This window comes from Epinephelus lanceolatus, chromosome 5 (assembly GCF_041903045.1).
Source record: "Epinephelus lanceolatus isolate andai-2023 chromosome 5, ASM4190304v1, whole genome shotgun sequence".
NCBI lineage: Eukaryota > Metazoa > Chordata > Actinopteri > Perciformes > Serranidae > Epinephelus > Epinephelus lanceolatus.
This window is the reverse complement of record NC_135738.1, coordinates 30,136,408-30,150,926: the sequence shown is the minus strand read 5'-3', so window position 1 is coordinate 30,150,926 and position 14,519 is coordinate 30,136,408. Positions and strand designations below refer to the sequence as shown.

Below are 14,519 nucleotides of genomic sequence, written 5' to 3'. Positions count from 1 at the left end.
CATGTATCAAGGCTAAACGGGAAGGTTTTATTGAATGCAACTTATTGTCAGCACTGACAGATACAGTAAAAATCCTCGTCACAATATTTATGAAGAGTAGCTCCATCTAGTGGCCACAATGTGTCATTGACAGTAGCTGGCTTCAAGCTAAAAAATGAAGTCCTTGCATTAAGCACACATATCCAGTAACCATGACATAAATGCTACCTATCATGCTTATTTATGAATGTGCACACATGAATACAAGGACAGATTCCTTAAGACACTGTTCTCTACTGCCACGGACCAGGGAGAAAAGAAGATGAAGCAAAGCTGAATCTATATTTTAGAGCCATTGTAAAGACTGTTGTCAATGTATTTTAATTGCTCTGAGCAAAAGAGAAATGGAAGTTGAGCCATAACATACTGTACAAGGACCTAATAGTCAAACATGTTTATATTGTTCATGCAGTTACATATTATGTTTATATACTACGTCTAAACATCAGTTTGTTTTTTGCACTGACCTTTGTTATTACCGAGAGGTTTTGCAATTCTCTTTAAGTATTCAGATTTGTAACAGAGTTCCAGGTTACTGCTAAAAATGTTCCTCTTAGGAAGCGATGTTAACAGATGTTGTGTTCATGAACTTTGGTCTTGCTGCTGTGATGCGTCCCCAACAACTTGGATCGGGGCCTGCACACAAGTATATTTGGCTCGCGGGAGTATTCTTTAGTCACCTGACCCGACCACCAACTGTACATCACTGCTCCTTTTATATGAATCTGGTTGACATCAGTGATGCTGTGGCTCAGACCAAAGCTTATGTACATTTATGCAACTACTTATTTGAGTTTTATAAAGAGATAAACCTTAGCTGCCTGTTGTCTTCTCTTTCCCACAGAGACAATCCACATCTGGTTCGAGATATTTATTGCACACCCACAAAATCGTGTCCTCTTACTGTACATATTTTAGGTTCTTGCTTTGCAATGTGTTTTACACACAGTAAACAATTGTAAGAGCAAAGGCTGTTTAAATATAAAGGCATCTCAAAAGCTTATTGCATTAAATATGGAAACAGCACTGATACGGCGAATAAGGCCATTAAAATATACGAGCCGTACCTCATCAATGAGGCACATTATTAATATACAAGGCTCACTCTTCATCTGCCAACACCCTGATTGTCTCCCAGAGGACTGTGTCAGGGACGGGTTAGTAAAAAAATAAGGTGAAATACATGATCTTTGGTAAAAGTAGTCGAAGCCAAATTCAGCTTTCTGACAAAAATATATACTGGACAAAAATTTAAATCCAACACTTTTGTTTTTGCTCCCATTTTTCACAGGTTTAAGTTAGAGATCTAAGACTTATTTCATGTACTCTCTCAAATTTTGGTCACAAATTTGTTACGATACATCTAACCTAGTGTAGGGATGGTTACAATAAAAGGCCACACTAAAATGTGCAGTTTTATATCACAACACGATGCTATAGATGACCCAGGGAGCGTACCGTTGTCACGCTGACTGCAGCAATGTCCACCACAGCTGTTGCCTGTGAACTGAATGTTCATGTCGCTACAATGAGCTGTCTGAGTAAATTTAGCAGAACATCCAACCAGCCTCACAACCGCAGACCACATGTAGCCACATGCAGCATCTTCCCCTGCAAGATTGCCAGAGACCAGCCACTCGAACAGCTGCTGCAAAATTTGCATCATCATTTGCACAACCAAAGATTCTATGCGCAAACGGACAGAAACTGTCTCAGGGAGGCTCATCACCATGGCTTGACCGCAATTCGTCATCATAACCAACTTGTGAGGCTGGTTGGATGTACTGCCAAATTCAGGGAAGTGACATTGGAGACGGCTTATGGTAGTGAAATGAGGCACATGTGTCTTGATATGCCACACTCATTTTGGTGGATATATTATCTTGGATTTTAACACATTTGTGACCAAATTAGAGAGAAATATATCTACTGAGTGCACGAAAAAAGTCTGAAGATCTTGAACTTCAACCTGTGCAAAACGGGAGCAAAAACAAAACTGCTGTGTCAGCATTTTTGCTCAGTGTAGATACATTCCTACGACATTCTTTAGATGCTTTTGCATAGAATTCCATGCCTTTCTAAAAATATAACACAGTGCATTCATGTAACATGTTCCAGGTTGCAAAGTTTGTATGAGACAAAAAGAGTAACTGATACATTCAAATACAAAATGCAATCTGTACACTGATACGTACCCACATTTTTAGTGTCCAATGAAAATACAGAAACAAATCTTTTGATTAAACCATACATATTTAAGACAAGAAGGCAATTTTGATCATAACTTCAACACTCCAGTGTTAATAGCTGACTAAAACTGCATTTAACTTCAGCACAGTTACAGTCCAGCTGTTGATAGCTGCTGCTGCTGCTGCTATCTCCCAAACTGCTCGGTTAAACCACAACTTCGACTACAATCATATTCTTCATATCCTGAGCTGACTCATGAGGTTAGAGAGGGAAGTCACACTTTCCCTCAGTTTGGAGTCTTCCTCCTCTCCCAGCGACACTCCAGCCAAGCGAGTGGAACCGTTTGAGCCCATCATGCACGGCAAGCTGAGGAACACCTCTGCTCCTATGCCACCCCAGCCCTAAAGCAAAGAGAATGCGACATCATCTATAATCAAATTTCAATTAAAAACATCCTTTAAATAACATCTGACACATTCAAGCACTGATGCTACTGACTTTGTACACTCAGGGAAATGACTGAAGTGAAACAGAACATGCAACACATGATGACAGTGAGGCTGACAGACTCAGATATGAGACTCTTGGTGGTTCTACCTGAGCCAGCGTAGAAACGGAGTGGGTCTTCTTCTGATCTGTCAGGATGCTGTTTGTGATGTCAGCGATGGACAGACCAACAGACCACGACCGCTGACCGCGATTCTTCATCATATCAAGCGCTCTACAAGCACAGAAACAGTTGTACTTTTTTTAAACTTAAAATTTTGATGCAAAAACAATCAGAAATTGATGAAGCGTGATCAAGGAGAGGGACCTGCTACCTCTTCTAATCCCACAAATTCTAAATTTCCTTCAATTGTGTCCACAATTCCAGATTCTACAAATTCTAAATCCTTCCCTTGAGGTTATACCTATTCACGCCATTACCTGTCTAACAATGGTTTGGTAACGTTGGGTGTTGCTGCGATCTCTGTCCTCACACTGGAGCTCAGCCCGACATTACTCATCACAGCAACTGCAACACAGCAACAGTGACAAGCTCAATCGTGTGCTTCATTTATTAAAGGGCCTGAAGTCTCAAGAATCCAAAGAATGTTTAATAGAAAACACTAAAAAAGGCAGATGATCCAAATAATGACCACGAATGAAAAGAGAAGAAGTGAGAGGGGAATGATGAAGACAGATTAAATCAACACAAAGTCTTCATGTAACTATTAAAGTGATCTCTTCTGGCTCACCTTTGTTGTCTGAAAATTCTCCAATGATCCAGGCTGGTTTGTGAGTGTTCAGGTTAATATTCAAGATCTGACTAAGTCGCTCTGAGTCCAGATTACACCCTGCTCCAATCACCTGCGTCGGAGGCAGGCAGCTCTGCCTCCAGGCGACATGTGTCATGATATCCACTGGAAGTGAAAAGACAAATAGAGTTAACGACAAAAAAGTTAATGAGCAAAATGGTCCATTTCTCAGAGCGAGTGTTTTCTCCGTCACCAACCTGGCTGTGAAGCGATGAGCATTATTGCATTAGGGCTGAGGCGTGCCAGATTTGGGATGATTTTTTTGAACAAGTCCACATTAGTCTGAACCACGCTCACGTACGACTGCTCGCCGCTCCATGCATTCGCAGTCACCACGACAACCCTGGAGCCAGCAGAGGCTGAAAAATCTACCAAAGGAGAGTCATCAGTAGTTATTCCTGCACATGTCTCAGAGCAAACATTAAAGCATTGTCAGTTCTAGCAACAAACACTGTGTTAACTCTCCATTAATCACAGATGGATACATTGTGTTCTGTTATCCCTCCGACAGGTCAAAGTTCAGGGTCAGCTACAGCACAGCAGCTGGTTGGGATTAGGTGAATGCTTGCTGTCATAGAGGTGAGTCATGACAGAGAGTCTCCCTAAACACAATGCCGGTATGCTCCCTTAGAAACAGCCTGACATTAGCGATGACTCAGCTGAGGCACTTCAAACAGAACTGTGTGACAGTGCAGAAAGTGTCTTACCTCTGGACACCTCAACCTTGGGCAGACTGAAAATCTCTAGATCAGTGCTGCCGCCCTTGGTGGAACTCTCAGCGACGTCAATGAAAACAAGTTTGTCCACTTTACACTGAATGAAAATTAGAACAAAACAAAGATTCACTGTCAGCATTGGAATTTGACATTTTAATCCACAAAGAATACAATATAAAATATTAATTAAAATCCCTGATATATATATATATATATATCACCTTTGATAAAATGCTCATCACTGACGCCATTCCTAAATCTCCACCCCCAATAACTGAGACTTTGCCAACTGGTCGATTTTGTCTGCCTCCACCTGAAACAGACATGAGGTAAGCAAACAACAACAACAGCACACAATTATCTGATCATTAATCATCAACAGCAAAGCTGCACACCAACCATCGAGCTGTAGATTTGAAACCATCGTCAGGAGCTCATGGGGGTCTTTGTGCTCCGCTGTGGTCTTTGTGGACAGTGGGGGATCCTCCTCAAACTTGGCAATCATCTCTTTCAGAAGACCCACCACGGTTGATGTGGGCTGTTACAGAGCAAAAAAAAAAAGATAACACACCTAGGAACACTTCAACCTCTTTTGTGCAATTTTAAATTCACCCACAAACTATAAAACCTTACATAATTCCAGTTGTGCAGGCCCGGCAGGTGGATCCGTCCTGTTCCGTCGACATGCTTGCCCTCTCTGATGACCATGCTCGAGGTTGGTCTCAGGAGGCATATGGGAGGCGAGATGGGGAATGAGTCCAGCAGCCACAGCTGAATGGGGAAGTTGTAGGTCCGGCCTTAAGATAGAAACACTGGCATCAGCACGAAAACAATGACTTCACACTGACATGATAAGTCAATTTCTTTGGACATTTCTAGTGTTAGAGGTCAGCCTTACCTCCATACTGGACAGGGACGTTACCAACTAATTTCAGGAGATCTTTTTGGGTGTTGTCAGTGAATGCTGAAATTGACAACAGGAGCAGTCAGTTTTCAGCAAAGAAATATCTGTGATGTATGCGGAGGGCAACAAAAGATGAGTGAATAAATACTCACTGTATGTGCCTGTGGATGGTATGATGTCAGGGTAGATTCGATTGAGTTTCTGCAGCTCCTCAACAGCAACATCGTGGAATTTGTACTAATATCCAGGACAGAAAGACAGACTTAAAGCATTTATATACAGTATATGAATATTTCCATACTTTTATTCACTGTCAGGATGGTTATGTTTGCAGTTGTTGCTTGTGTGAACACAGGAGGTGGGAAAATCTACAGATTTAGCCCACCCATTTCCAACTGTTATAAACCCTTTCTATTGCTATTAATGTTTTTTGTAGACTTCAACATTAAAATTAGGATTCACCAGTTAATCAAGGCTCAGTAATGTCATACAAACACACTCTTGAGAAGTTCAGTCAAGCATTCAGGATTTTATTATGCTGCTTGCCATCACACAAATGAGCTGTATTCAACACTGGTCACTAACATTCACCAGCAACACTGGAATACATGTTTGTTTTGGCTACTTTATCAGCACATAGTATGACAAAGGGCAACAGATTAGCTTTCAGTTGTAACCCATGGGTGTTTGGACAATTATGTAAATTCCTTTAGCAATAACATAACGCAGCACTGAGGGGTCAAACAGCCCATGGCAGTGATTTTACATTTATCATGGCTCTCTATCATTAGCTTGTTTTGTAAAAATGCTAGCTAGCACTTCGTTTTCGTCTTTCACTATGTCATATTTCTGTGTTATTCCTCCGGGACATGGCAAGTAACAGAGCTGGTTCTGCCAGTTGGTGAAGCCCGACAGTAGCTTTAGCTAACTAGCCTGCTATGCTAACCGGCACTGATACGTAAACAGCTTTAAGTTTAACCATTTCCATAACTGTTCGTTTATTAAATAACTGACCTTGGAGAGTATCCGCTGTATTTTCTCTGAACGTAGGTCCATCTATTGAAGTACAACCACAAAAATCACGTGTTTCGGTTCTTTCCCCTCTTGTCGGCTGACTTCCACTTTGGCTGCTGAGTAAACTTCCGCAAACTTTCAGGAGTAGCTAAGCGCAACGACAGAAACTCCCACTTGATACGTCATTACGGCAAGCCAGGAAGGAAGAAAAAGGCCTTAACGCTGCTTGTTGCTGTTCATACTGTCAGTTTACGGCTACATACAGTCATTTAACATAATTAACAACTTTAAAAAAAAACATAACACACAATATATAGCGAAAGAATAATAACTGACTAAAATTCATACCATTTTTATGATATTTGTACTAGTGATAGTACCCAAGTCATGTATATATTACTAAGATTGTCATACTCTGAGAAAACTGACATAAAACTACACAATTAAACGCTTCAATAAATCATTTCTGTAATTCCCTTTAAGAGAAACACACAGCACATCAAGTGGTAATGTTTTCTGCATACGTAACCGCCTTTACAATCAGTTTGTTTGGAAAAATATGCAACAACTTCTGCTGAAAAATAGCATTTTATCAACACATGACATTATATGTCTTTGTCTAAAAAAAAAAAATCACTCTTTCATATTAATAGTTCTCTTTGAAGCTCAGATGCTCTTAAGAAATAGGGGCTGTTGACAGTGTAAACCCTGCACTTGGTGGGGGAAATAAATAATATAACAGGGAAAGTGTGAGATTTTTTTGTCAACTAATGCCTGAATGATTTGTGCATATTTGTCTTTGACTTTTTCAGGTTGTCTTGAACCGACACTCTTCTCCTCTCCTCTGAAGCCATCGTCATTAGTCACTCCACTCAGTTTTTGTCCGAACATAAGGAGAGAAGCAGAGAGACAGCAACAGAGGCCAAGGTGGACACAGTCACTTGGTTTCAGGTGTTAAGGATGGCCGACCCTCTGTCTCCACCTTTCAGGAGACAGTTTCTTTTATTCATCTTAACCACAAAGTTCTTTTCAGTTCTTCTTTTTCCTCTTGACATTTCTCCTTTTCAGCTCCTCTTCTTCTCTTTTCTCCTCCTCCAGATCTTCCTGCACAGCCATTCTCAAGCTAAAGTAGCAAAGAGAAGAAATAACATTATGTAAATTATGATATTACACATTATGACACACGTATGTGAGGTTTATGTTCATCGTACCTCCTGGCCTCCTCCTTCTGCATATCCTTCCAGCTGCTCTCCATGAATTTAAGTGCATAGTCACTTTCATCTTTGTATCTGAGGAGGTTAAAAGCAAAAAACAGTCTGTTCATACAGAATTCACAATACATTAAAATGGACCTGTAACCACAATGTATGACAACAACACTTACTTGTTTCGATCGTAACCGAAGATTTCCCTTATGTGCCTGGAAATGTCATCTGGCTCATCACCTCCGTCATCAATAAAATCGTCCATTTCTGGGTCATACTCTTCTTCCTCATCCTCGTATTTCCTCTTGTATGCCGAAGTGATAGGTGGTAACATCGGACCTGGATGATAAATACAGAAATGACTGTCAATGTGGGTATTGCCTTCTCTGAATGTTAAGACTGGCAAGCTTGTGATTTGAGAATTATTGAGTTTACAAAATTCAGTTTCATGGTACAAGGTTGATGACAAATTATGTTTTGTTTATCCATGTTAAAAAGATAGCCGCTCTCTGACCCACGAATAACGACAAAGGCTGCTGAGTGTTGCTGACACACTTCATTCGTTTAGGCAAACAAACCCTTTGCCCTGTAATACTGACTGTGTTGTTGCTGTTTGCAAAATCTCAGAGGCTGTTTGTTTTAATATATTATATTTACAACAAGATTTCATGCATTGTTTGACGATGTTCATTGTAATGTGCTGCTGATAGGGGTATCTGTTATGAGCTGCAATGAAGTGCTTAATGTCTCCTTTATTGTGTTCATAATACTGTACTATAAAATTGGTACAGTGCACTATGTGTAGGCTGTGAATACATACAGGAAAACATTATTGGCACACAATATTAATGCAATCATTAAATTCAAATTATTTAATTTAACAAACAGTTAACTCGTTTGTTTTGCTGCAGAGAGACAATAGACCATGTTGCTATGGGACAAAGCAGAGCATACAGTGAAGGTGATATTATCTGATAGTATCAAGTGATTTCCATAAAACAAAACGTTGCTCTGCCCAAAAAACAAGCTTGAGCAAGACCCTAAACTCATGTGCTCTCTTTTATGTTGCTCTGGTTAAAAGTAGGGCTGGGCGATATGACAAAATTTTCATATCACGGTTTTAAGAAAAAATCATATCGGTTTCACGGTATTTCACGGTATTTTGCTCAGGTTCGGCCAACTTGACATGCTGCTGTGTTGTGCTATGGCCTATTCAAGTGCCGGGATTTGTTATTTACCTGACAACGCCTGAACACAACACGTGCTCCGCTCCATTAGTGCTGTGCTCGGTTATAACTGTCTCGGACTCGGAACAGGTCGTCTTCAGTCAGGAAAAACGCGGCCCGAGCCGTACTCTAGTGTGCTCACCTGTGTGTGCGCGCTTTGTCTGTGTGCGTGGGTGTGTGCGCATCTGGTCGAAACTCCGCCGTGCGCAATACAGAGGGCAGAGGAGAATTGTAAACGTCGGTGCGCCGCTGTTAGTTGCATATAGGGGAAACACTGCTCTTTTTGGTATGAGTTCTTCTGGGTCATTGTGTACAGTTGCTTCACTTTCAGGACTCTATCCGGCAGCCATTCTTGCCTCTAAACGTTTCTATATGCTCTCACTCTCGCCTGCTCAAGTGCGCCTGTGGTGTGCAGCGGTGAAATGGGTCCCCGCTGAAAAACTTTCCCGCCGCGCACGTTCCGGATGTTGTTTGGGCTATTCACCGGTATGGCGGTATATGAAAAATTCATATCATAACGAAAATAAACAGCGGTTTTCGGTACGAACCGGTATATCGCCCAGCCCTAGTTAAAAGCATGAACCAAATACCCAGGTAGAGAAGGGCTTACTTTGCTCTTACCTGACCTACTGCACTGCTTTGATTTTAACCTGTTTGGTAAGGCACATTTGCCTAAGTCAGTCTCTGTCTCTATTTCACTTGTATCCTTAGTGCATTAACCTTTATGTTATTTTAGTTTCAGCAATATTTCTGTTAATGTCCAGCTGTTTCCTCATTGGTAGTAATTTCTTTGCAAACTTTGGCACATTGTAAAACTGAACTGACAGTTATAACCCTGAAATGTTAACTCAAAGGCAACAAATAACAATTCCAGTTTGTTGGTAATATGATACCATTATGCTCTCTCTTTCTTACCTGGTGGTCTGTTCATCATAGGTCTCTGTGGCATTCCCGGTCTGGGTGGCATTCCCGGCCTAGGTGGCATTCCCAGTCTGGGTGGCATCCCAGGTCTCTGTGGCATTCCAGGTCTCTGTGGCATGCCTGGCCGAGGAGGGGCTCCTGGTCTGGGTCCACCAAAATTCTTGGATGAAATGGTCTCTGACACCACAGTGCACTTGGGTCTTCCAGGTCCTGATCCAATGCTGCCAGTCGGTCGTCCAGGCACTGGTCCTCCACCACCAGGCCGACCAGGTCCGCTCCCAGGAGGTCGGGATCCACCACCTTTGGGTTGACCCTGTAGGCCACTCCCGCCAGGCCTGGCCTGAGGGACACCACCAGTTTTTGCCTGGAGTGTGCCTCCAGGCCGTGACTGAGGATGACTACCTGCCTTAGGAGGGATGCCTGATGAAGGTCTCATCATCGAATTACCACTTGGCTTTAGAGCAGTATTCATACCAGGTCTTAGTGGTTCTCCCTTTCCAGACTTGTGGCCTCCAACTATAGGTCCCTGCTTTAATGAGCTACCCTGACTGGGCCTGGTCTGTTGGGAGCTTCCATGTTGAGATCTTTGGCCTGTTACAGCTGTACCAGGGGTCTTGGTCCCAGGAATACCCGAGGCTCTTGATAAGCTTTCTTTTTTATGGATAAGGTCACTTGAGGTGCTGGGTTTGTGGCTGGATGAGGGCCTGGGGCCCCCTTGTTTGGCTGAAACCTGAGAAAATGTGGCTTTTGAAGGAACTTTACTATTAATGGCACCAGATGAACTAGACAAGCTTGTCTTGGGTCTGTCTCTATCACTGTGAGACATCTTGGGTCTGTCCCTTTCTCTGTCACTAACAGAGGGCTTGGAAGAAGAAGAGTGGCCTTTGTCACTAGTTGGTGTTGGATGCATCTTCTTCACTGACCCACTGGGCAGACTTGGCTTTTCCACAGAGTTTTTTTGCGTTTTGTAGTTCTTCTGCTCCTTCTCGGAAATGTTTTTTCTTACTGAACTAGAGCTTGGCTGAGACTTACTGTCTCTTTCTTTCGGTCTCTTAGCCTTGCGCTCCATCTCCAATTCTTTTATCTCTTCAGCTGTTCTGAGCCTTTCTTCTTTTTTAACTACCTTGGGTTTCACGTCAACTGGCTCATGTTGCTTCTTCTCTGCCAATTTGAGTAAATCTGCAAAGTTCATGGGAGGTGGAGGGGGCTTGGGTGGCCCACTTGGTTTTTTAGAGGAGAGCTTGCTGCTACTGTTCCCACTAAATCCTGCAGTTTTCCCAGGTCTCAGCAGTTCTGGCTCTGGTTCTGAATCTGACTGTTCATACTCATAATTATCCTCATCATCCTCTGGGTCAACTGAGTTATTCCTAAATCTTTCCTCATTCGCTGATCTTTCTTGCAGCATTTCTTGTTTTGATCTCCTCTTCTTGGGCACATCTACCACTGGGATGCCATTGTAGCCTCTGAAATTGTCCTTAGTTCTGGAAGCCATTGCTCGTGCCTTACGGTCTGACTTCAACTCAACCCTCTTGGCCAGTAGCTCCTCCTTCTGTTTCTTTGATTCAATTTCTGAAAAAAAGAAGGCAGACATTCAAATAATCAATGAGAAATGCATTCTGTACACTGTGTGTTTAACTATCAATCCCTGTTGTCTACCTTGACACTTAATTCTTACAGTGTTACCTTTCTTTTTCATTTCACTGCGTTGCTTCTGCAAAAGTGCCTGCACAGCAGAAGCACTCACACCTTTCGACCTCGGGTCCTTTTTAGGTGGTCCAGCTTGTAGACTGTACCTCTTCTGCTCAAAGAGACACAAATAACACAGGAAAATCCACAGCTTATTCATTTGGACTAGTTGCACAGCCCTCTGTACCGTCTACAATGTTCACATATTTTTATATAAGAAGGTAAGATATTGATTATCAGCTATGTTGGTTTAAAGATCACCATTGATTAGACATATAAAAACGTGACACGACGGTGGGAGTTAGCAGAAAGCGACATTGTCAGATCCTCTCTAACAGATGAGCTGGCATTTGTGAGCTCACAAGGCTGGCCCCAAATCCTGACATTACTGTTAAGCCTGGGTGAAAGTCTTTGTCTTACCTGTATACTGCTGACGCCCTGGTTTTGCGAGGCGATGTCCAATATGTTATCAAAGTCCATCATTTTGGCAGCAGATGATGTAAGATGATTGTTTGAATGAAGATTCAACGAGGAGTGACTGAGTGCTAAAGCTAATGTTAGCGTTTACCTTACAAACCGGGTAAGCTGGCCTGGGATTTAGCGTTACCAAACAGCACTTAACTAGCTATAAAGGAAAACACTTTCTCAAACACAGACCATAAGAAGAAAACGGTATATCAAACAGTTGAAGCTACTTTACTCCATCGGCTTGCGTTAGCACAAGCTAGCAAAGTTAGCGTTAGCTAACCTTACGTTTACCAACGTTAACTGCTGTTAGCCAACCAAGAAGACTGACAGACGAACTTTTGTACTGATTTAACACACCAAACTAAGGTCAAATCCATCAAAATATCGGCAAGACTAAAGCCAACTGAGAGAAAACACTAAAAACGAAGCCATAATGTTGAGCCGGGTGTTGGTAGAGACAAGAACTAACGTTAATGCTGAACTACAGCTAACAACTAACAGCCCCATGCTAACGGCGAGAAAGACAGAATTAAAGTGTCCAAAGAGTACGCTAAGGAAGTGAGAGGACTCACTCCTGCGTGCGTCCGTATTTGCCAGATAACAAAGAGTCAGTAAATAACACAAGCCTATGCTGTTAGAAAAATGAATTTTGTTCAACAAGTACAGTCTTTTAGTGTATGATAGGTAACAGGATGTTGATGCCAGTGTCGAAATGAGAATTTTGGCACATGCAATATGAGGCATGTCTTAAACTTGTACTACGATAGTGACACTCGATTTGTCCCCGTTTCTTGTGTAATTTATGAGAGAGGGGTGATCTATCTTGACAGATTACGATGATGATCGGAGCTGTTCGGCAAAGTGGACTTTGAAATGTTGAGCTGCCTCGATAAAAATGTTTAGCATGGGAAGATATGACGATGTATTTAACACACAACAAACACATAAAAAGAGCTCTGAAAAAAATGTTGACAGTATTATCATAGTAGTATGTAGAAAATTATGTGAAAAGAACATTTCAATATAAACCAAATATTTAACAAGATTGATGGTCATTGGTGATTTTATTTTGTCAGATTCGGCCTCTCTATGATTCCAGGTCATACATTTGTAATAATAATAGTTCTTGGGGTTTTTTGTGTGACTGATGCTTCCGCTTTTCGCCCTATGGTTTCTTTGCGCAATATCCGTCCAAAAACAAATGTTGACACGTGTACACCACATGATGTCGCTACTGTTGCTGATATTCTTCATCAAACCAGCATTTTGTCCAAATATCTGTTAGTCTGAAGCTCTGCAATACTGTAGCCTAACAATATTCTAATACAAGTTAAAATCCTGCTTTCAAAGTTATACATGAGCAAGGGTGCAGAGACGTTATCAAATGTGGGTCTGCTTTACCAAAAGTAGTAGCAATCATTATGCAGAATGTCACTTTTAGGGAATCAGTCATATAACTGTATCATATGTTACATGAGCATTACATGCACATAGTGCAGCATTTTCAATGCTGGCCAATGCTACTTTGAACTACTTTATGTCCTGTTTAGGTGTAAATATTGTATTACATTTGTTAAGCTGCACTTTTATAAACTGCAGTTTTTATACAAATTAAGTGGGATAAAAACTAAAATATCTCCCTTTAAAATGTAGTAGTAGAAGTATAAATTAGCGTGAATTGAAATTCTCCAGTGAAGTACCTCAACGTTCTAGTGAAGTACAGTATTTGGGGAAAAGAAAGTTACTTTTCACTTTTGTGTCCTACAATTGAAGGCAGTGTCTCCCACACATGGGTCCATTTTCCCAGTTTTGGAGCCACAAAAATGCTGCTAAAACACACAATACTTCCATTAAGTATTTTTGACATTTTGTACCACATCAGTCAGTATTCAAAAACTATATAGCCTCCAATCTTTTATCTCTGTGTGTATTTGTGTGTATATATTTGTATACATTTTGGTGTCTACTTCATTCCAATCTGATGTCTTAAGTCATTACCTCAGTTTGAGAAAAATCTTATTATAATCAAGATACATTAAATATACATCTACAACAAAAATGTAACTTCAACAGTCCTGTTAGATTAGTCCTTTAAAGTATAGCAGCAATATTAAAACAGAGCTAAGAGAGAGGGAGAGAAGGTAAATGGAAGAGTAAGGGGGAGAAGAATCCAATTATGAATGTAAATTTTGAAGCAAAACTGTAGTAGTGCTGTACCATGGGATTATATTGATACTAATTTAGGTTAAAAAATTCCATTCAAATCAGTATAAACTCATTTTTAATACCTTAATGATCCAAATTGAAGAGCACTCATATATTTAGTTCAAGTTCTCTATTTATCATATGCACAACCATTACAGAGAAGCAGTCATTAGCAAGGTCTCAGCGTCCTTCCAACAATGCCAGCCTAGTTAAATATGTATAAGAAGATCATGCAATGCAAGCAAAAACAAAATGAGAATCTACACATATAATAGTGCAAGTTAAAATAAGGGATACATGTAACATATATGAAATATATATATTAAAAAAAAAGAATGGACAGCAATTGCAAAAAAAAAAACTGAATGTAGAAGAATGTTAAATGTATAAGCATAATAATAAGTAGCTATATAGAGGTGTAAACAGTATAGAGATGTATCAGTATATACAGTAGCAATGCAATGATAAGATGCATGTGCTCATTATGAGATTTCAGTGGAAAACGTTTGCCTGATTGGAAACAAGCAGAGCGAAGGGAAATCAGATTAATAGCAGTGTATTTAAATCAATGTACGTAATCAGTGCAATCAATCAATGCAATCAGCAATGTATTTAATTAGAGAAACATTTCGACCTCAGATGTGTTT

General features: G+C 40.8%; 2 protein-coding genes across 2 annotated transcripts; both read right to left on the bottom strand.

Moving 5' to 3' along the window:
• Positions 1–895: 895 nt before the first annotated feature.
• uevld (UEV and lactate/malate dehyrogenase domains) lies at positions 896–6,347 on the bottom strand. Its single transcript, XM_033634611.2, has 12 exons — positions 6,162–6,347; positions 5,300–5,384; positions 5,142–5,207; positions 4,877–5,040; positions 4,643–4,781; positions 4,465–4,556; positions 4,235–4,340; positions 3,725–3,895; positions 3,468–3,632; positions 3,157–3,244; positions 2,827–2,950; positions 896–2,630 (listed from the first exon to the last, which is right to left on the bottom strand). The coding sequence occupies exons 1-12, from the start codon at positions 6,201–6,203 to the stop codon at positions 2,466–2,468; spliced, it is 1,407 nt and encodes a 468-aa protein (XP_033490502.1). The 5' UTR covers positions 6,204–6,347; the 3' UTR covers positions 896–2,465.
• A 257-nt stretch (positions 6,348–6,604) lies between these two features.
• spty2d1 (SPT2 chromatin protein domain containing 1) lies at positions 6,605–12,207 on the bottom strand. The gene is made up of 6 exons (XM_033634610.2): positions 11,620–12,207; positions 11,197–11,311; positions 9,508–11,082; positions 7,546–7,705; positions 7,373–7,450; positions 6,605–7,284 (listed from the first exon to the last, which is right to left on the bottom strand). The coding sequence occupies exons 1-6, from the start codon at positions 11,680–11,682 to the stop codon at positions 7,191–7,193; spliced, it is 2,085 nt and encodes a 694-aa protein (XP_033490501.2). The 5' UTR covers positions 11,683–12,207; the 3' UTR covers positions 6,605–7,190.
• Between the last annotated feature and the right edge of the window lie 2,312 nt (positions 12,208–14,519).

What these genes read in the sequence shown, in the direction of transcription:
- uevld (XM_033634611.2), bottom strand. Translation starts at nt 6,203, where the DNA reads ATGGACCTACGTTCAGAGAAAATACAGCGGATACTCTCCAAG. An exon ending in TACAGCGGATACTCTCCAAG is followed by an intron (nt 5,385 to 6,161) that starts GTCAGTTATTTA and finishes CCTGGATATTAG; the next exon opens with TACAAATTCCACGATGTTGC. An exon ending in AGAATTTTCAGACAACAAAG is followed by an intron (nt 3,245 to 3,467) that starts GTGAGCCAGAAG and finishes GCTGTGTTGCAG; the next exon opens with TTGCTGTGATGAGTAATGTC.
- spty2d1 (XM_033634610.2), bottom strand. Translation starts at nt 11,682, where the DNA reads ATGATGGACTTTGATAACATATTGGACATCGCCTCGCAAAACCAGGGC. An exon ending in TTCGGTTACGATCGAAACAA is followed by an intron (nt 7,451 to 7,545) that starts GTAAGTGTTGTT and finishes TAACCTCCTCAG; the next exon opens with ATACAAAGATGAAAGTGACT. An exon ending in CAGAAGGAGGAGGCCAGGAG is followed by an intron (nt 7,285 to 7,372) that starts GTACGATGAACA and finishes TTGCTACTTTAG; the next exon opens with CTTGAGAATGGCTGTGCAGG.